Source organism: Anolis sagrei, chromosome 9, assembly GCF_037176765.1.
Source record: "Anolis sagrei isolate rAnoSag1 chromosome 9, rAnoSag1.mat, whole genome shotgun sequence".
Classification (NCBI taxonomy): Eukaryota; Metazoa; Chordata; class Lepidosauria; order Squamata; family Dactyloidae; genus Anolis; species Anolis sagrei.
In genome coordinates, this window is record NC_090029.1 from 14323748 (window position 1) to 14344246 (window position 20499).

Genomic DNA, 20499 nt, shown 5'->3' on the forward strand with positions numbered 1-20499 from the left:
CTCCTAGCTGCCTCTCCCTTGGATTTCCAACTTGATCTTGCCAGCTGCCTTGGTGCTGACTGTGAAATAAGTTGGCTTGCCAATCGCTACACCAGTGTTTCTCAACCTGGGGGTCGCGAACGACTGCCAGAGTGATCGCCAAACACCATCAGAAAACACAGTATTTTCTGTTGGTCATGGAGGTTCTGTGTGGAAAGTTTGGCCCAATTCTGTCATTGGTGGAATTAAGAATGCTCTTTGATTGTAGGTGAACTATAAATCCCATTACCTACCATTCCCAAATGTCAAGGTCTATTTCCCCCAAACTCCACTAGTGTACACATTTGGGCATATTGAGGATTCATGTCAAATTTGGTTCCAGATCTATCATTGTTTGAGTCCACAGTGCTCTCTGGACATAGGTGAGCTACAACTCCAAAACGTAAGGTCAATGTCCACCAAACCCTTCCAGTATTTTCTGTTGGTCATGGGAGTTCTGTGTGCCAAGTTTGATTCAGTTCCATTGTTGGTGGAGTTCAGAATGCTCCTTGATGGTAGGTGAACTATAAATTCCAGCAACTAAAACTCCCAAATGACAAAATCAATCTCCCCCATCCCCACCAGTATTAAAATCTTGGGTATATTGGGTATTTGTTCCAAATTTGGTCCAGTGAATGAAAATACATTCCACATATCGGATATTTTACATTGCGATTCACAACAGTAGCACAATTACAGTTATGAAGGAGCAACGAAAATAATGTTATGGTTGGGTCACCACAATATAAGGAACTGTATTAAGGGGTTGCGGCATTGGGAAGGTTGAGAAATACTGCTCCACACCATTCCTGTTGAGACCAGGTGACTCAGCAATACAATTAATCTCTTAGCTGGATAAGAATATATTGGCTTCTTCCTGCTGTGTGTGCCTGCTTAAAACAGGCATGGTAAACAGCAGTGACTTTCCAAGAATCCCCTTCATAGCGTGTGTCAAAAGGTTATGGTTGGCGGTCACCACAATATGAGGAACTGTGTTAAGGGGTTGCGGCATTGGGAAGGTTGAGAAACACTGCTCCACACCATTCCTGTTGAGACCAGGTGACTCAGCAATACAATTAAACCTTAGCTGGCTAAGAATATATTCTCTTCTACCTGCGTTTCTTTAGCTGTGTGCGCCTGCTTGAAACAGGCATGGTAAACAGCAGTGGCTTTCCAAGAATCCCCTTCATAGCACGTGTCAAAAGGTTATGGTTGGCCGTCACCACAATATGAGGAACTGTGTTAAGGGGTTGCGGCATTGGGAAGGTTGAGAAACACTGCTCCACACCATTCCTGTTGAGACCAGGTGACTCAGCAATACAATTAAACCTTAGCTGGATAAGAATATATTCTCTTCTACCTGTGTTGCTTTAGTTGTGTGCGCCTGCTTAAAACAGGCATGGTAAACAGTAGTGACTTTCCAAGAATCCCCTTCATAGCATGTGTCAAAAGGTCATAGACTTGGAAGGGGTGCTTTGAATGCAATATTCCTGCTTCTTGGCAGGGGGTTGGACTGGATGACCCATGAGGTCTCTTCCAACTCTATGATTTTATGATTCTAAAAGTCATCCAGTCCAGCCCCCATGTAAGGCACAATCCAGATTCCCGAATGTGGAATCAAGGTGAATTTGATGCACTTGGTGAGCATCCCTTTTGTTGCAAAATGCTAGAACCTGGAATTGCATATGCCATAGAAGTAATTGAGGTACAAAATAATAATCAATAAGGAGACTTTAAATCAGATACTTGGCCTTGAGTGGCTTTGTTTTAAAATTAGTTTTAAATGTGATTTTTTAAAAACCATGGGAATCCTATGATGCTTTCTGCAGAACCCCGGGGAACTCAGCCTGGGAACGGCTGATGAAGAGAATGCGTCTTTGGAGACAAGTTTCCTTTTTATGACTTAGGTAATAAGCAGTAATGTCAATGAATGATAAGAACACTTTGTGATGCTGGAGACGTTAAGCATCGTTACATAAATTCTCCGAAATGCGTCGTGTTGAGAAGGAAGCTGCTGAGTGTTTTGTGCGTGGAATGATGAATGATGAGCATTGTTTCAAAGGGGTTTTTTTTGCATTGGAAGTTGCATCACAGGACACACACGCATGCACACACGCCCTTCTCTGTGTGCGTTTGCATAAAACATGATCCAACGAAAACAAGCGGCAGCCAAGAAAGAATCTAGCACTCTTTGAACTGGGATTATTGTGGGTCCCTTTTTAAAATAGAAGCATTTTTTTCCTGGGCAAAGTGAACACAAATAAGAATGGATGCCTTCCCCAGCCATTAACTATAGAGCACAAACATGTTCTCAAATGAAAACAAGGTGGGGAAAAGGGGCAAATTCAATGGAGAAGGGTATATTGTTAGGACACAGTTTACTCATAATATATTTGACATCTTGAGGTGGTATTGAACTGTGTATCCCAGCATTGCTAATGATGGGAGTTGTACTTGAACATCATCTGGAGCAGCGTTTCTCAACCTGGGGGTTGGGACCCCTGGGGGGGTTCTGAGGGGTGTCAGAGGAGTCGCCAAAGACCATCTGAAAACACAGTATTTTTGGGTTTCTTTGTGGGAAGTTTGGTCCAATTCTATCATTGGTGGGGTTCAAAATGCTCTTTGATTGTCAAGGTCTATTTCCCCCAAACTCTACCAGTGTTCACATTTGGGCATATTGAATATTTGTGCCAAGTTTGTTCCAGATCCATCATTGTTTGAGTCCACAGTGCTCTCTGGATGTAGGTGAACTACAACTCCAAACTCAAGGTCAATGCACACCAAACCCTTCTAGTAATTTCTGTTGGCTATGGGAGTTATGTGTGCCAGTTTTGGTATAAATTCCATCGTTGGTGGAGTTCAGAAGGCTCTTTGATTGTAGGTGAACTATAAATCCCAGCAACTACAGCTCCCAAATGACAAGATCCATCCTCTCCCAACCAGGGCTTCCCAGTTCTTGGTGTCTATGCCATAATTTTTAAGGTTAGCTTTAAGCCCGGCTTTAAATCTCTTCCTGTCCACCAACATTACGTTTCCTGTTCTTGAGTTGAGAGTAGAGTAACAGATTTGGGAGATGGTGATCGTTGGGCATTTGGATAACATGTCATTCAGTCCAGTGGAGTTGATGGTGGAGGATCATCACTCCAATGCTGGTGGTCGTTGCTTCTTCCAGCATGCGGACATTTGTCCACCTGTCGCTTTTCCACGAGATTTGCAGGATTTTCCAGAGGCAACAATGATGGAATCGTTCCAGGAGTTGAATGTGTCATCTGTAGTCGGTTCACTTTTTGCAGGCATAAAACAGAGTTGGGAGGACAATAGCTTTATCAACAAGCACCTTGGTATCCCTACGGATGTTCCAATCCTCAAACACTCTCTGTTTCATTCGGAAGAATGCTGTACTCGCAGAGCTCAGGCGGTGTGGTATTTCAGTGTTGATATTGATTTTTGTACAGAGATGGCTACCAAGCTACCATGCCCAGTGACAGAAGAAAGGAAGGGAAGGAGGAAGGGAAGAGAGAAGGAAGGATGGAAAGGAAGGATGGAAGGAAGGAGAAAGGAAAGAAAGAAGGAAAGACAAAAAGGAAGGAAGGAAGGAAGGAAGGGAAAGAGAAAGAGAAAGAGGGAGGGGTTGGAGGGAGGAAAGGGAAGGAAAGAGAGACAAAAGGGAAGTAAGTAAGTATGGATGAAGGGGTGGAAGAGAAGGAGAAAGAGGGAGGAAAGGGAGGGAGGGAGGAAAGAGAAGGAAGAAAGGGAAGGAGGGAAGGGGAAAAGGAGAGAGGGAAGGAAGGGGAAAGGGGTGGAAGGGAAATGGTCCACGTTTTATGATGTTACACCATTAAGCTATATTTCTGGCCTTGTGGAGGGATTAGCTGGTGCACTTTGCTGAAAGACAAATTTGGTTCTTGCGATGTTCAGTGAGAGGCGGAATGCTGCTTTAATGCTTCTGCAAAGGAGTTTAGAGTGGCTTCTTCTGAATGCACATAGACTACGTTTTCATTGGCATATTGGAGTTCTGTAACAGATGTTATAGTAACCTTGGTTTTCGCTTTCAATCTGCTGAGGTTGAATAGCTTGCCCGACAGATGATTTCTACTCTGGTGGGAAGCTTCCCATCAACAAGGTGCAGTATCATAGCAGTGGCGCAGTGGGTTAAACCCCTATGCCGGCAGGAATGAAGACCGACAGGTCACAGGTTCGAATCCGGGGAGAGGTGGATGAGCACCCTCCATCAGCTCCAGCTCCTCATGCGGGGACATGAGAGAAGCCTCCCACAAGGATGATAAAAACATCAAATCATCCAGGCGTCCCCTGGGCAACGTCCTTGCAAACGGCCAATTCTCTCACACCAGAAGCGACTTGCGGTTTCTCAGGTCGCTCCTGACACGACCAAAATAATAATAATAATAATAATAATAATAATAATAATAATAATAATAATAATAATAATATAGCCACAACAACAGCAACAATTACATCAAAACAGCCGGGAATGGGAGCAAATTGTAAGGATTATGAATAATGTTTTTCTCGTTCATGGTGCAAGTTACTGTCTTTAGAAGCATTTCGAGGGAGAATTTTAAGTATTATGCAATCCTCTTAACCATTCTGTTCTTTGGGAGCAGGGAAGAAGGATGAATGAAAAGCATGAAAATGTAACAGGCTGTGCAACAAAAAGATAAATATTGCTGAAATGGCAATGTTTCTGTGATATTAATCATGTTGTCTCTCTCTCTCTCCCTTTTTTCTCTCTTCCCCCAATTTTCGACGACTCCAGTCTGTGGGCCAAACATCGATCTCCGCAACAACATTGAGCAGCTCAAAGAACTGGAGGACTGTACGGTGGTGGAAGGGTACCTGCGCATCCTGTTGATCAACCAAGGTGAGGATTTCAGCAACATCCGCTTTCCGAAGTTGACCATGATCACAGACTACTTGCTGCTCTTCCGGGTGGCCGGCCTGGAGACCCTGAGCGACCTCTTCCCCAACCTCACCGTTATCCGGGGCCGGAACCTGTTCTACAACTATGCCTTGGTCATCTTCGAGATGACCAACCTCAAGGAGATTGGACTGTACAACTTGAGGAACATCACCCGGGGGGCCATCCGGATCGAGAAGAACTCGGACCTGTGTTACCTCTCGACCATCGACTGGTCCCTCATCTTGGATGCCGTCTCCAACAACTACATCGTGGGCAATAAGCCGGCAAAAGAGTGTGGAGATTTATGCCCGGGAACGGCGGAGCAGAACCCACTCTGCGAGAAGACATCGATCAACAACGAATACAGCTACCGCTGCTGGACATCCAACCACTGCCAGAAAAGTAAGAGCCATGGGTTTTATTATATCCATTTGTTGTTATAATCTTATCAGCATTATGTATTTATTTTGTCCTTTCTGTAGTGTTGACTCAGAGCTTGAATTGTCGGATGTTTGCAAACAAAGTTATGGAAGTCAACTACAATGTCCATGTTGGCTAGGGGTAACGGGGCTTGCAGTCCAGAACATTGGAAAGGCACTGGGTTGAGGGAAGCTCTTAAAAAGAAACCCACATTTCTGACCGTAGAGGTTGAAATGAGCTTGGGCACATGTACATTGATTACTTAATGTAGTGATCTGTATGTGGAGCTTATCGCACATCAAGCTCTGGAACTGGGAGGTGCGTAAACACTCCAGAGATATGTATTGTCGAAGGCTTTCATGGCTGGAATCACTAGGTTCTTGTGGGTTTTTCCGGGCTATAGAGCCATATTCTAGAGGCATTTCTCCTGACGTTTCACCTGCATCTATGGCAAACATCCTCACTACCTCTGAGGATGCTTGCCATAGATGCAGGCGAAACGTCAGGAGAAATGCCTCTAGAACATGGCTCTATAGCCTGGAAAAACCCACAAGAACCTACTCCAGAGATATCTTTTCTGACCCAGTTATAGCATCTATATTATCCATGGCTTCACTGCTATTACACATTTGGTGCTTTGTAAAAAATATAATTTTCCCAATGAGTATATGTGGATCTCTGGAGCACGTGTCCCTTTTGGTTGGTTTTGCCATGTGATGTGGTTTACACATATGTGCTCTGATGCACACCACAAGGCCCTATTTTGGATTACCGTCGATATTGCTTTATCCCACTTTAAGAGCTCTGGGTTTGCATTGCTGTGTTTACCTCAGTGATTTCCATACCTTGTGTCGCGTCATGTTAGTGCGTTGGCTGCAGTGTGTAGGCGTGTCACACGAACATAACAAAAAATAACAAAATTCTTGGAAATGTATTGTCGAAGGCTTTCATGGCTGGAATCACTGGGTTGTTGTAGGTTTTTTTGGCCTATATGGCCTTGTTCTAGAGGCATTCTCTCTTGACGTTTCACCTGCATCTATGGCAAGCATCCTCAGAGGTAGTGTTTATATATAAAGGGTTTATATATCTGTGGAATGATGAGGGTGGGACAAAGAACACTTGACTGCTGGAGCTAGGTGCGAATGTTTCAACTGACCACCAGTGCCTGGGGCAATCTTTTGTTGAGAGGTGATTAGATGTCCCTGGTTGTTTTACAAGGAACATGAAAGGCCACTTGGAGTGCCTCTGGTGTTGCCGCAAGGAGGTCCTTCATTGTGCATGTGGGAGGGCTCAGGTTGCATTGCAGCAGGTGGTCAGTGGTTTGCTCTTCTCCACACTCGCATGTCGTGGATTCCACTTTGTGGCCTCATTTCTTAAGGTTGGCTCTGCATCTCGTGGTGCCAGAGCGCAGTCTGTTCAGCGCCTTCCAAGTCGCCCAGTCTTCTGTGTGCCCAGGTGGGAGTCTCTCATTTGGTATCAGCCATTGGGTTTGAGCCTGCCACTTTTGAACTCTCGCTTGCTGGGGTGTTCCAGCGAGTGTCTCTGTAGATCTTAGAAAACTAAGTAGTTTCCCCTAGCATGGGGTTGTTTTAACCACCAGGTTGCCAGTAAAACTGAATTTCCATGTTGCATCTTTTGGAGCAAAGATTAATATAAGACCCAGCCTTATTTTCGTAGCATTGTGATATCACGGGAATTGTTTGTGCTGCACTCAGTGGTTTTCAAACAACCGGCACGACTGTGTACATAAGTGAACTGGTGGCACGAGTTGCACTACTAGCCATTACTGTTTGCCGTCTTGTTATTTACGTCGTGCCAGGATTTGTTGTCCTCAGGTAAAGCAGAGCACGTCATTAAACTGTGACTTTTTTGCAGGGGGGAGGCACGTAAGCAAACACAATTGCTTGGCAAGCATCACATCCATTTTCCGTGTTGTCATTCATGAGAACAGTGATGGAACAACACGCTTAAAGCGCAAACATTTTAGAGCGGTGAACCTTACTTGTTTTGTGATTCTTGCTACCATTAGTGAACACCGTTGTGGCTGAAAAGTACATTGATGTGCTGAGTTCGTAGAAGTCAGAGATTAGGTTCTAGGGGTTCTTTCTTCTTCCTCTACAGCAAGAGAATAGAAATAGGAAGAAAATACACAATGTTATCCTCCAGAAATCATCTTTCTGGATCAGCTCCTGATTTGCAGCATTTGGGTCATTGGAGATTGTGGGTTGTTGTAGAGCAGGAATCAAACTTTGGCCCTCCAGGAGTTTTGGACTGCAACTCCCACAATTCCTGACAGCTTTAGGAATTGTGGGAGCTGGAATCCAAAACTCCTGGAGGGCCATAGTTTGCCCATACCTGGTATAGGTTGAAAGGCTGCAAAGCATTCTGCTCTTGTTGTTTTGTTTCCTTTCTAGCCTGCTTTTCCGCCACTGAATAATATTACACTGTGTATTAAAACGGCCCAAACAATTTGTGGCACAGTTTTTAAAAGCCTTAGCTACCAATCCAGTTAAAAGCCTTCGTTTAGAACAGCTAAAATGCACTAAAGTGAGGGTTTTACGGGTTTTTATGAACTTCTTTCACTATTTATTTATTTGTTGCGACAGAAGCTAATTGAGAATACAGTTATAATGTATAGGAAAACCACAATCAAAATTTATTTTACTCTAGTTATTATTATTGGAAGGATACGTCAGCACATTTACACTGAAGAAGGTTAGAATAATGGTTTAATCAGAGTTGGACAGTCTTATCTTAAATTACAATTTTATGGATGTATTCAAAACCATTTAACCTATGGATGCCTCAATTAATGTCATTTTATTGGTATCTATTTTTATTTTGAAATGTACCAGTCGCCGCTGCATTCACCCTCGGCTTATACTCGAGTCAATACGTTTTCCCAGTTTTTTTTGTGTAAAATTAGGTGCCTCGGCTTATATTTGGGTCGGCTTATACTAGAGTAGATATGGTATATTAAAACATATTTCCATACAATACGTATTGAAATACACAAAACAAAAGTAATAATAATAATAACAACAACAGGTTCTATTTATATCTTCCCCCTGGAAGAGACTCAGGGCGGCTTACAGCAAGTAACAGTTAAAACAATACAAAATGCAATAGTACATAATAGTATTTATTTATTTATTTATTTACTTTGCTTATATGCCGCTGTATCTCAAGCCCGAAGGCGACTCACGGCGGTTCACAAACAGTAAAAACAGTAGAAACAGCAGTGGTTCCATACAACATATAACAATTGACTTAACACATTATCCATAAATTACCAATAAGCAATTACAATGCACAATTATTACAAAAAACAACCGTACCCAATCTTCTCATCATCCAAGCGTAGTCCAGGTTCGTCGTCCATTGTTCCATTCCTATGTTCCATTACCAGATTGCACTAAATTACTCAAACGCCTGCACAAACAGCCAGGTCTTCACCTTTTTGCGGAATACCATTAGAGATGGTGCTAGTCTAATGTCCGTGGGAAGGGCATTCCACAGCCGAGGAGCCACCACCGAGAAGGCCCTATCTCTCGTCCCCGCCAGCCGAGCTTGAGAAGCAGGCGGGATCGAGAGCAGGGTCTCCCCGGAAGATCTCAAACTCCTGGTGGGTTCATAGGCAGAGATGCGGTCAGATAGGTAGCTTGGGCCGGAACCGTTTAGGGCTTTAAAGGCCAACGCCAGCACTTTGAATTCAGCCCGGTAGCAGATCGGTAGCCAGTGGAGTTGGCGTAACAGGGGGGTTGTATGCTCCCTGCGCTCCGCTCCTGTTAAAATCATGGCTGCCGAGCGTTGGACTAGTTGGAGCTTCCGAGCTGTCTTCAAAGGCAACCCCACGTAGAGAGCGTTGCAGTAGTTTAAACGGGATGTAACCAGAGCGTGGACTACCGTGGCCAAGTCAGACTTCCCAAGGTACGGGCGCAGCTGGCGCACAAGCTTTAGCTGTGCAAATGCTCCCCTGGTCACCGCCGAAACCTGGGATTCCAGGCTCAGCGATGAGTCCAGGGTCACACCCAAGCTGCGAACCTGCATCTTCAGGGGGAGTGCGGCCCCATCCAACACAGGCTGTAACCCTATGCCCTGTTCGGCCTTGCGACTGACCAGGAGTACCTCTGTCTACCTAAATTAGAACCATTGCAATTACTGAAAAATTAGGCATGCAGTGGAAGTTGAAGACTTAAGGAACTTCTGTACCGTTTTTACAAAAAGAATAGGGAGAATGTTAAAAGCAACCTGCACATTTCATTATTGGAACCCCTCTCACTGTATATATGTATATATATCTCGATCGTGCTGTTTATGATGCCCACGGTAATAAAACTAGACTGGCAGAAGGAAAACTTGGCCCCCGAGAACCTTATTATGCTTGGAGGGGAACCCACTGCCCTTTTGGAAGGGAAAACAAGGGAAGTATAAATGTTCAGTTGTTGAAAAGGGAGCTTCCTGTTTACTCCGCTGGACTGTTTGAGCAGAGGAGAAACAAGGGACGCAACGGGAGCCCGGCTGGCCGGAGGGGAGGGAAGAGAAGAGGATGGACAGAGGAAACAAATGCTTACTGTTTGAGGTGGCGATTCAATGGGGATTCCGTACACTCCCCTCCAGTGGTCCCACTGGGACATTTTCCAGGGTTTGTCAGGAGGTCCCAGCAACGGAAGAGAAACAGAGTATGGTCCCTCTCAAAGCATGCTGTGCAAAAGGCAGGAAGAAGTGGTCATGGCTAAGGGCAACCTTGGTGCCCAGATATTGTAAATTCCCTAGAAAAGGAAGGATGGGGAAACCTTGATTTGCTATGCTAAATGAACCTATGATGTTGGCATTGGTTATGGGTTGTGGACTGCTCTGGTTGTGGACTGCAGAGATAAGAGAGAGAGAGATTTTGGAAGATTCAGTTGATATATTTACAGCAGCAGTCAAGGCAAGACAGGAAAGCTCCAACTTAAGTTTTGACCCTGTCCGTCCGTCCATCTAGGACTCTCTCTCTCTCTCTATCCATCCATCTGTCCATTCATCCATGACGATACCCATCCATCTATCCATCCACCCATGATCTCTAACTGACAATCCATCCATGACCATTATGTATGTATGTATCCATCCATCCATGATCTCTAACTACCTACATATCTACCAATCCATCCATGATCTCCATCTGTCTGTCTGTCTATCCATCCATGACCATATCTGTCTGTCTGTCTGTCCATCCGTCCATCCATCAATCCATGATCTCTAACTATCCATCCATCCACCCACCCACCCACCCACCTATGACCATTATGTATGTATGTATGTATCCATCCATCCATCCATCTATCCATGATCTCTAACTACCTACATATCTACCAATACATCCATGATCTCTATCTATCTGCCTGTCTGTCCATCCATGACCATATCTGTCTGTCTGTTTGTCCATCCGTCCATCCATCCATGATCTCTATCTATCTATCTATCTGTCCGTCCGTCCGTCCGTCCATGACCATTATGTATGTATGCATTCATCAATTATCTCTTAAGTACCTAGATATCTACTAATCCATTCATGATCTCTAGCTGTCCGTCCATCCATCCATGATCTCTACCTGCCTACCTACCTATCTACCCATCCATCCATGATCTATTTTCTGTCTCTCTGTCCATCCATCCATCCACCCACCCATCCATCCATCCATTATCTCTATCTACGAGTCCATCCATCCATAATCATCTATCTATCCATTCATGACCTCAGTCTATCCACCCATTACCATCTCTCTCTCTCTCTCTACATATCTTTATGTTCATACACACATACGTGAGCAGTATAACTACATAAAACAACATTTAAATTTTAAGTTCTGTTGCTGTTCTATTCATGTCTTGTTATGGCTTTTGCATACACCTCTCATATGACTTTTGTACACATAACCACCTTGGGTAGGTAGACATTTGATGAGATTCCAGCATGGCTTCTCTTTGGTACTTCAAGTTGTAATCTTTCTTATTTCTGCTTCTAGCTGGTTTGCTGCAGCCAGAGGCAGGTTACTAACTGACCCCCCCTTTCCCCGCGACCTGTGTGGAGTTCTTTGGTCTTTGTGGCCGCCATCCAGGACAGGACGTCGAGTGGGGTGTGTTGAATGCCTCTGTTTTGGGAACATGCCGTTCTTTTTGAGCAAGAGGGTTGGTTTAATTTTGCTGCAAACAAAACAATAAAGGTGGTGGTGATGGTGGGGAGGGGGGGATTCCTTCTTCTTCCTTCAGAATAAGTCTCTTATGGAGACAATGTCCAAAGCGGATGGTGTTGGTAATGACTGCTCTGTGTGGCTTTATTCCCGCAATAATTGTGTTATGTTGCCGTTTGCCACCTCGGCCTCTTCCCCATTCCCTCCCCTCCCGCTGGCCTTGAGTACTTGCATTCAGAGTTGTTCCCACAGGCATTTGGGAGGTTGATCCTGCAATATTTACTCTTCACTTTCTTCTGGGGCTGCAGGGGAGATGCCAACAGTGTTCCGCTTACATCTCCTTTTTGGCAGCCGAACTGCAGAGTGATGTCGCAATTCCGGATTTCCGGAAAAAGTGAAGCCTTTTGGGCGCTTGCCAGCAGCGGCTAGGACGGCGGCGAAGAGCTGTTCCTTTTGTCCCCTATTCCACTCCACCCCCACCCCTTTGTTGCCCCCCTCCCAAAAAAGAAAAAGGAAAACAAAGAAATCGTAGGAAAGTTGGCAATGAGGTCTTCTTGAGGAAGGAAGGAGGGAGGAAACGGAACTTCTTCTGAGCCTGAGAGTTGTTCACTTCATACCGATGGCCTTTAAACCAACAACAACAACAAGTAGACATTCAGGCTTCATGAGTACTTTCCTAGTTCATAAGGGCTTTTTGGGGTGCATCTACAGCACCGTTTCTCAACCTGGGGGTCGCGAGGAGGAGGTCAGAAGAGTCACCAAAAACTACCAGAAAACACACTATTTTCTGTTTATCATGGGGGTTCTATGTGGGAAGTTTGGCCCAATTCAATTGTTGGTGGGGTTCAGAAAGCTCTTTGATTGTAGGTGAACTATAAATCCTGGCAACTACAACTCCCAAGGTCTATTTTCCCCAAAATCCACCAGTGTTCACATTTGGGCATATTGAGTATTCGTGCCATGTTTGGTCCAGATCCATCATTGAGTTTATAGTGCTCTCTGGATGTAGGTGAACTACAATCTGCAAAACTCAAGGTCAATGCCCACCAAATCCTTCCAGTATTTTCTGTTGATCATGGGAGTCCTGTGTGCCAAGTTTGGTTCAGTTCAATTGCAGGTGGAGTTCAGAATGCTCCTTGATTGTAGGTGAACTATAAATCCCAAACGACAAAATTATTATTGTTATTATTAACTTTATTTGTACCCCGCTAACATCTCCTGAAGGACTCGGTGCGGCTTACAAACGCCAAGGCCCTCAATAAAACAACAGCATAACAAATACAACAAGAAAACTCATAAAGCAAACCAATAAACATTAAAGCATTAACAGAAAAACAATAAAAGAATACATCATGACACATTTAAAACTAGGGCCGGGCCAAATGTAATGACTAAAATTAAAAGTGCTGGACATGACAGGTGAAATGTAAGGATTTTAGGGTAGGTGCGATGTGCAGGCAATCTTAAATCTCTGGTAAAGTGAGTTTGGGACATGATGCTGGGAGTTTCCTATTCTGGAAAGGCACACTGGAACAGCCAGGTCTTCAAGCTCTTCCTAAAGACAGCCATCGTTGGGGCTTGTCTAATGTCCTTAGGGAGAGAGCTCCAGAGTCGGGGGGCTACCACAGAGAAGACCCTGTCCCTCGTCCTCACCAAACGCGCTTGCGACGCAGGTGGGATCGTGAGCAGGGCCTCTCCAGATGAACGGAGGGATCGTGTGGGTTCATATACGGAGATGCGAAAAGTGGGGTATAAATATATAAACATCATCATCATCATCATCATCATCATCATCATCATCCAACATCATTGCTGGATCCCTAAGCTAATATTCCATATATCTGGAGGCCCTTCATTTGGATTTCTGTGTGGCTCCTGACAATCCTGAACTTGCCCAAGCCACTGTCGGTGAAGTTCTCCAGCCTTCAGTTCTTCTTGAGTTTTAAATATGGATTGATACCATGAAGACCTTGTATGATGCTTTCCCTAGAGGCTGAGGCACATTTCCTGCCGGTATGGTTCATGGCAGATGGTTTCTGGAGTTAATGGTGGCAGCAAACAAATTAGATGAAGGAGTGAGTGGACTCCCCGCTGTGGTTGCTTGAATGGAGAGGGCCTTGTTTTGAAGCCATCATCGGCGTCAGCAGAAAGCCAGCCTTGCGCCGTCAGCTTTGCAGGGATGGATAGCTAAGCGGATGGCCCGGGCCCCTCCTGCCTGGCATAGGCTCTTGTTTTCCTTCCTTCGGCCAGCCGGCCATCAGATCATGTTCTTTGTCCTTTCGAAAATATTGAATCTATGTGAAGTATGCAGGCATGACTTACGTCCTGGGGAAGGGAGGGTGGCCATTGTTCTGCAGCCGGTTCCTCCTTGCCTTGGTCTCCTCCTAGAATGTGCTTGGAAGCAATTAACCCTCGAACGGATGGGTCAGCATTGCACGAGAGCATAGCACCCCAAGAGCCCTGAGTTTACTAGAAATCAGCAAAAAGATTCTAAAACACTAGCCAAGGATAGGGCAGAATGTAAATCCGGTTGCACCTAGTCAATTGGTCTAGCCCGAGGTCTTGCACCGTAGCCCACCTTTGCAGCAGAGAAATAACTCTTGTTAATATATAAATGGTAAAGACTGTTGCTAGGTGGAGTGGCCCTCTGTGATGTCATTGGATCGACTTGCTAGGGGAAAGGTGGGCTGTTACTAGTTGAAATGGCCCTCTGTGATGTCACTGGATTGGCCGTTACCAGGTAAAGAATGGGCTATTGCTAGGTGAAGTGGCCGTCTGTGACGTCACTGGATCAGCTATTGTCAGGTGAATGATGGACTGTTGCTAGGCAAAGTGGCCCTCTGTGATGTCATTGGATCGACCTGCTAGGTGAAGGATGGGCTGTTGTGATGTGAAGTGGCCCTCTGTGATGTTGACCTGCTAGGTGAAGGATGGGCTGTTGCTAGGTGAGGTGGCCCTCTGTGATGTCATTGGATCGACCTGCTAGGTGAAGGATGGGCTGTTGCTATGTGAAGTGGCCCTCTGTGATGTTGACCTACTAGGTGAAGGATGGGCTGTTGCTAGGTGAGGTGGCCCTCTGTGATGTCATTGGATCGACCTGCTAGGTGAAGGATGGGCTGTTGCTATGTGAAGTGGCCCTCTGTGATGTTGACCTACTAGGTGAAGGATGGGCTGTTGCTAGGTGAGGTGGCCCTCTGTGATGTCATTGGATCGACCTGCTAGGTGAAGGATGGGCTGTTGCTATGTGAAGTGGACCTCTGTGATGTTGACCTAGTAGGTGAAGGATGGGCTGTTGCTAGGTGAGGTGGCCCTCTGTGATGTCATTGGATCGACCTGCTAGGTGAAGGATGGGCTGTTGCTATGTGAAGTGGACCTCTGTGATGTTGACCTAGTAGGTGAAGGATGGGCTATTGCTAGGTGAGGTGGCCCTCTGTGATGTCATTGGATCGACCTGCTAGGTGAAGGATGGGCTGTTGCTATGTGAAGTGGACCTCTGTGATGTCACTGGATCATCTGTTGCCAGGTGAATGATGGACTGTTGCTAGGCGAAGTCGCCCTCTGTGATGTCATTGGATCAACCTGCTAGGTGAAGGATGGGCTGTTGCTATGTGAAGTGGCCCTCTGTGATGTTGACCTGCTAGGTGAAGGATGGGCTGTTGCTAGGTGAGGTGGCCCTCTGAGATGTCATTGGATCGATCTGCTAGGTGAAGGATGGGCTGTTGCTATGTGAAGTGGCCCTCTGTGATGTCACTGGATTGGCCGTTACCAGGTGAAGGATGGGCTATTGCTAGGTGAAGTGGCCCTCTGTGACGTCACCGGACCAGCGATTGCCAGGTGAATGATGGATTGTTGCTAGGTGAAGTGGCCCTCAGTGATGTCATTGGATTGACCTGCTAGGTGAAGGATGGGCTGTTGCGATGTGAAGTGGACCTCTGTGCTGTTGACCTGCTAGGTGAAGGATGGGCTGTTGCTAGGTGAGGTGGCCCTCTGTGATGTCATTGGATTGACCTGCTAGGTGAAGGATGGGCTGTTGCTAGGTGAGGTGGCCCTCTGTGATGTCATTGGATTGACCTGCTAGGTGAAGGATGGGCTGTTGCTAGGTGAGGTGGCCCTCTGTGATGTCATTGGATTGACCTGCTAGGTGAAGGATGGGCTGTTGCTAGGTGAGGTGGCCCTCTGTGATGTCATTGGATTGACCTGCTAGGTGAAGGATGGGCTGTTGCTAGGTGAGGTGGCCCTCTGTGATGTCATTGGATTGACCTGCTAGGTGAAGGATGGGCTGTTGCTAGGTGAGGTGGCCCTCTGTGATGTCATTGGATTGACCTGCTAGGTGAAGGATAGGCTGTTGCTAGGTGAGGTGGCCCTCTGTGATGTCACAAGATCTGCTGTTGCCAGGTGAAGATGGGCTGTTGTGAAGTGGCTCTCAGTGATGACACTGGATTGGCTCTTGCTAGGTGAGGGATGAGCTGTTGCTAGGTGAAGTGGCCGTCTGATGCAAGGGTGTTGCTAGGTGAAGGTTTACTGTCTGTGATATCACCAGGAAAGAGAGATGGCATGTGTATGAGGAAAAGGAAGGAAGGAAGGAAGGAAGGAGAAAAAGAAGGGAAACAAAAGGAAGGAAGAGAAAAGAAAGGGGAGGACAGGAACGGATCCTGAGCCCCTTCCACTTTTACCCCCATTTTGTCTTCCTTTTCACTGGCAACCTTTCCTATTTGTTGAAGTTGTGTTTTGAAAAGCATTTGTGTTGGGAGTTGTGTTTTAAATCTTTGTTGTCATTGTCAGTGTTTTGGTATTGTTCTCATGTCGCTTTGGAATGTACCATTATTTAATTTATTCTTCCCGTTTGTATAAAGAATATTTTATTTGTATCTTGTTGTTTTCTCTGTTTTTAATGTTGCCGTCCACCGACAGAAAGGCGGGCTTTATCAATAATTTCTTAAATGCTTCGATGTTCTTGATTGTAGGATGTGCACCAATTTCAGTAGCACCAAAAGAGAAAATGGTACTTAGGTACGCCCAGTTTTAAAGGTGAAAAGAGCATGACTTAGAATGGAAGAAATGCATTCATAGAAACGCAGCTTGGGAGTGATCCTGGACTCATCGCTGAGCCTGGAACACCAGGTCTCAGCGGTGGCCGGGAGAGCTTTTGCACAACTAAAACTTGTGTGCCAGTTGTGCCCGTACCTTGGGAAGTCTGATCTGGCCACAGTGGTCCACGCTCTTGTTACATCCCGTATAGACTACTGCAACACACTCTACGTGGGGTTGCCCTTGAAGACTGTTCGGAAACTTCAACTGGTCCAACGAGCGGTAGCCAGATTGCGACATACAGGGAGCACACCACCCCCCTACTGTGTCAGCTCCAATGGCTGCCGGTTCAATTCCGAGCAGAATTCAAGGTGCTGGTTTTGACCTACAAAACCCTTTACGGTTCCGGTCCAGTGTATCTGTCCGAACGTATCTCCCTCTACGTCCCACCCCGGAATTTGAGATCATTTGGGGAGGCCCTGCTCTCGACCCCACCGCTATCACAAGTGAGGCTGGTGGGGACGAGGAGCAGGGCCTTCTCAGTGGTGGCCCCTCACCTATGGAACTCACTCCCGGGGGAAATCAGGGCATCAACATCCCTCCTCGCCTTCAGGAGGAAGGTAAAGACATGGTTGTGGGACCAGGCCTTTGGGCAATCTGACAATTAGATATGGAAACCAGATGAACAGGACTGAAAGGACTGACAATTGTGGAATTGGAATTTAACTATGAGATTGTGAAACGCTGACCGTCAATGAGTTTTGTATTGGTTTTATTGCTTTTATTGGTTTTATGGTTGTTTTTGCCTGTAATAATTATTGTTTTCTGTTTATTGTTGTGATTGCTAGAATTGCTGTCTTGTTAATTGATGTTATTGTCTTTTGCTGTTATGTGATGCGGGCATCGAATTGTGCCTAGCTTTTGTAAGCCGCCCTGAGTCCCCCCCGGGGTGAGAAGGGTGGGATAGAAGCAACCGAAATATATAAATAGATAGATGTTTAGATAGTTTCGTATTGCAGCATGAGAACGCATACAGTATCAAGAGACGCTCACACATCCCGAAGACCCTCGGCCCATATTGGGGACAATGCGTATTGTTGCCCAACCCTGGCAGTTGGCTTTCCTGGCAACCATCTGCTTCGTAGTGTATTGCCGAGCCAATTGTGAAAGTTTCTTCCTCCTTTTGGTGGCTCCTCTTGAAGCAGAATGCCTCTTTGAACGAGTGTGGGAAAGAGGTTTCGACATTTGAACGTGAAAGAGCCCGTGTTCCTCCTTCCTGGACACTTTGTTAGCATTTGTCATTGATTAAATTGTCTTGCGACTTAGCCTTTTGATCGTGCTCCGGGTTGTTTTGAAAGCGTTCCATGCGCATTATCAAGTAATCCTTGCAACGGTGCCAGAAAGTTGAGTTCAGGAGAGGATCTGCATACTCTTGTGCCTCCTTGTCTTCTCCTTCCTGAGCAAAGCGTATGTTTTGGGGAGACCCACCGTTTGGTAACTGGGGAAAGGAGTAAAATGGGTAGTCTGGTTCCACAGGTCTCCGTCCTGGGTCTTGTGCTGTTCCACATCTTATTCGGGGAGAAAGCGGATGAGCTCCCTCTATATCAGCTCCAGCTCCTCAACTATGGAATTGAACCAAACTTGGCACACAGTTCTCCCATGACCAACAGAAGGGTTTGGTGGGCAGTGTCCTTTGGTTTTGGAGTTGTAGTTCACCTACATCCAGAGATCACTGTGGACTCAAACAATGATGGATCTGGATCAAACTCTACACGAATACTCAATATGCCCAAATATGAACACTGGTGGAATTTGGGGAAAATAGAATTTTGACATTTGGGAGTTGTAGTTGCTGATATTTATAGTTCACCTACAATCAAAGAACATTCTGAGCCCTACCAACGATAGAATTGGGCCAAACCTCCCACACAGAATCCCCATGTGGGCCACAGCTACGTGTGGCAGGGGACGGCTAGTATATATATATATATATAGAGAGAGAGAGAGAGAGAGAGAGAATGTATAATATAATATATATTTTGTATTAAACTTTTATGTGGTTGTATTGTCGAAAGCTTTCATGGCCGGAATCACTGGGTTGTTGTAGGTTTTTCGGGCTATAAGGCCATAGTCTAGAGGCATTCTCTCCTGACGTTTCGCCTGCATCTATGGCAAGCATCCTCAGAGGTAGTGAGGTCTGTTGGAATTAGGCAAAAGGGTTTATATATCTGTGGAATGACCAGGGTGAGACAAAGGACTCTTTTCTGCTGGAGCTAGGTGTGAATGTTGTATGCCATTGTATGCTAATCAAGGTGGTCAGTTGAAACCTCTGAGGATGCTTGCCATAGATGCAGGCGAAATGTCAGGAGAGAATGCCTCTAGACCATGGCCATATAGCCCGAAAAACCTACAACAACCCAGTTTTATGTGGTTGGTTGAACTTCTGATTTGCCATTCAAAACCGAATTATCTTGTCACGAAAGGATGCCATGTCTAAAAAGCACATCACCAACATGAAAAGTTTGGAAAGCTCTGGTCTAGATAGAGGGAAGTCATCACCTGCTCTATTCTGCATGGGTCAGACCTCACCTAGAATAATAAACCAGTTCAAAAGGAGATGGACAAGATGGAACGTGTCCAGAAAGGGCCACCCAAATGGTCAGTGGAGAAAAGGGCCACCCAAATGGTCAGTGATTTGGAAACCGTGCTTTTTGAGGAGGGCCTTCAGAGCTGGGTATGTTTAGCCTGGGAAAGAGAAGGTTAAGAGGTGACATGATAGGAAAAGTTTCCCCTGACATTAAGTCCAGTCGTGTCCATTTCTGGGACTCTGGTGCTCATCTACATTTCTAAGCCGAAGAGCCAGAGTTGTCCATAGACGTCTCCAAGGTCATGTGGCCGGCATGACTACAAGGAGTGCCATTAACTTTCCGTAGAAGTGGTACCTATTGATCTAATCACATTTGCATGTTTTCAAACTGCTAGGTTGGCAGAAGCTGGGGCTAACAGCAGGAGCTAACCCCGCCCCCCAGATTTGAACCGCCAACCTTACGGTCAGCAAGTTCAGCAGCTCAGCAGTTTAACCCACTGCACTACTGGGGACTCCAGTGACATGATAATTATGTTTAAGTATTTGGAAGAATATTGTACTACCCTGGAGACTAAAACATGAAGCAGCAGATTCAAACTACAGCAAAAGAGAAGCCAACTAAACATTAGGAACAATATCTTGAGATGTCAACCAGTGGAACTCACTGCCTCAGAGCATGGTGGGTGAATGGCCATCTATCTGCAGTGCTTTGATTGTGCATTCATGTCAAAGCAGACTAAACCTTGAATAGGGGGAAACAAAGGATTTGTCCATGCTGGAGACAGTTTGGCAGTGAGGTATTTCATTGCAGTGGGATCGGCCTTGCTTTATATAAAAACAAATCGGCATCTGCTGTGTGGTGGAAAACAACAACTGTGCCCTGCTATAGATCAGCGCTGTGTCTGTGCTTCATTAGGTCGTGGCTTGCCCTCAGGAATTTATTTATTTTTTGAGAAAAGTAATAAATACAGTAAATGATACGACGCATTCTCCTCCCAACAGCAGCTTGAAGGAGAGGAGATCCATCTCTCTGGCCCCATTTTTGAAGCCAGAATCCGTTTTGGAACAGGACTTGTGACATTTAGATCTGACCTATACACTTTTCCCCCAAAAAGTATGCAGTGTAAAGGCTTCTTGCATGTGCAGATTGCTCTCTTTTTAAAAGCAGAGCTTTGGTCATAGCAAACTAGAGTGTCCGTAGCCCGTTATGCAAGAAAGGTAAACACGAGGCTGTCCGTGATCCATCCCACAAACACCTGAAACCTGTAAATTATCCCCTTGCTAACAGGGTGAGTTTCTGCTGATCCTACCATTTAGTGCTTAAATTCCTCAAATACTTTGGGTGCTTT

The 20499-nt window shown here is 45.6% G+C and overlaps 1 protein-coding gene across 1 annotated transcript in view; it reads left to right on the forward strand.

The window, feature by feature from the left end:
• The window catches only part of IGF1R (insulin like growth factor 1 receptor), a 235733-nt gene that overhangs the window by 36820 nt on the left and 178414 nt on the right, over nt 1–20499 (forward strand). The window contains exon 2 of the mRNA XM_060755650.2: nt 4796–5341. Within this exon, the coding sequence (XP_060611633.2) occupies nt 4796–5341 (546 nt within the window). The remainder of the gene's footprint in view (nt 1–4795; nt 5342–20499) is intronic.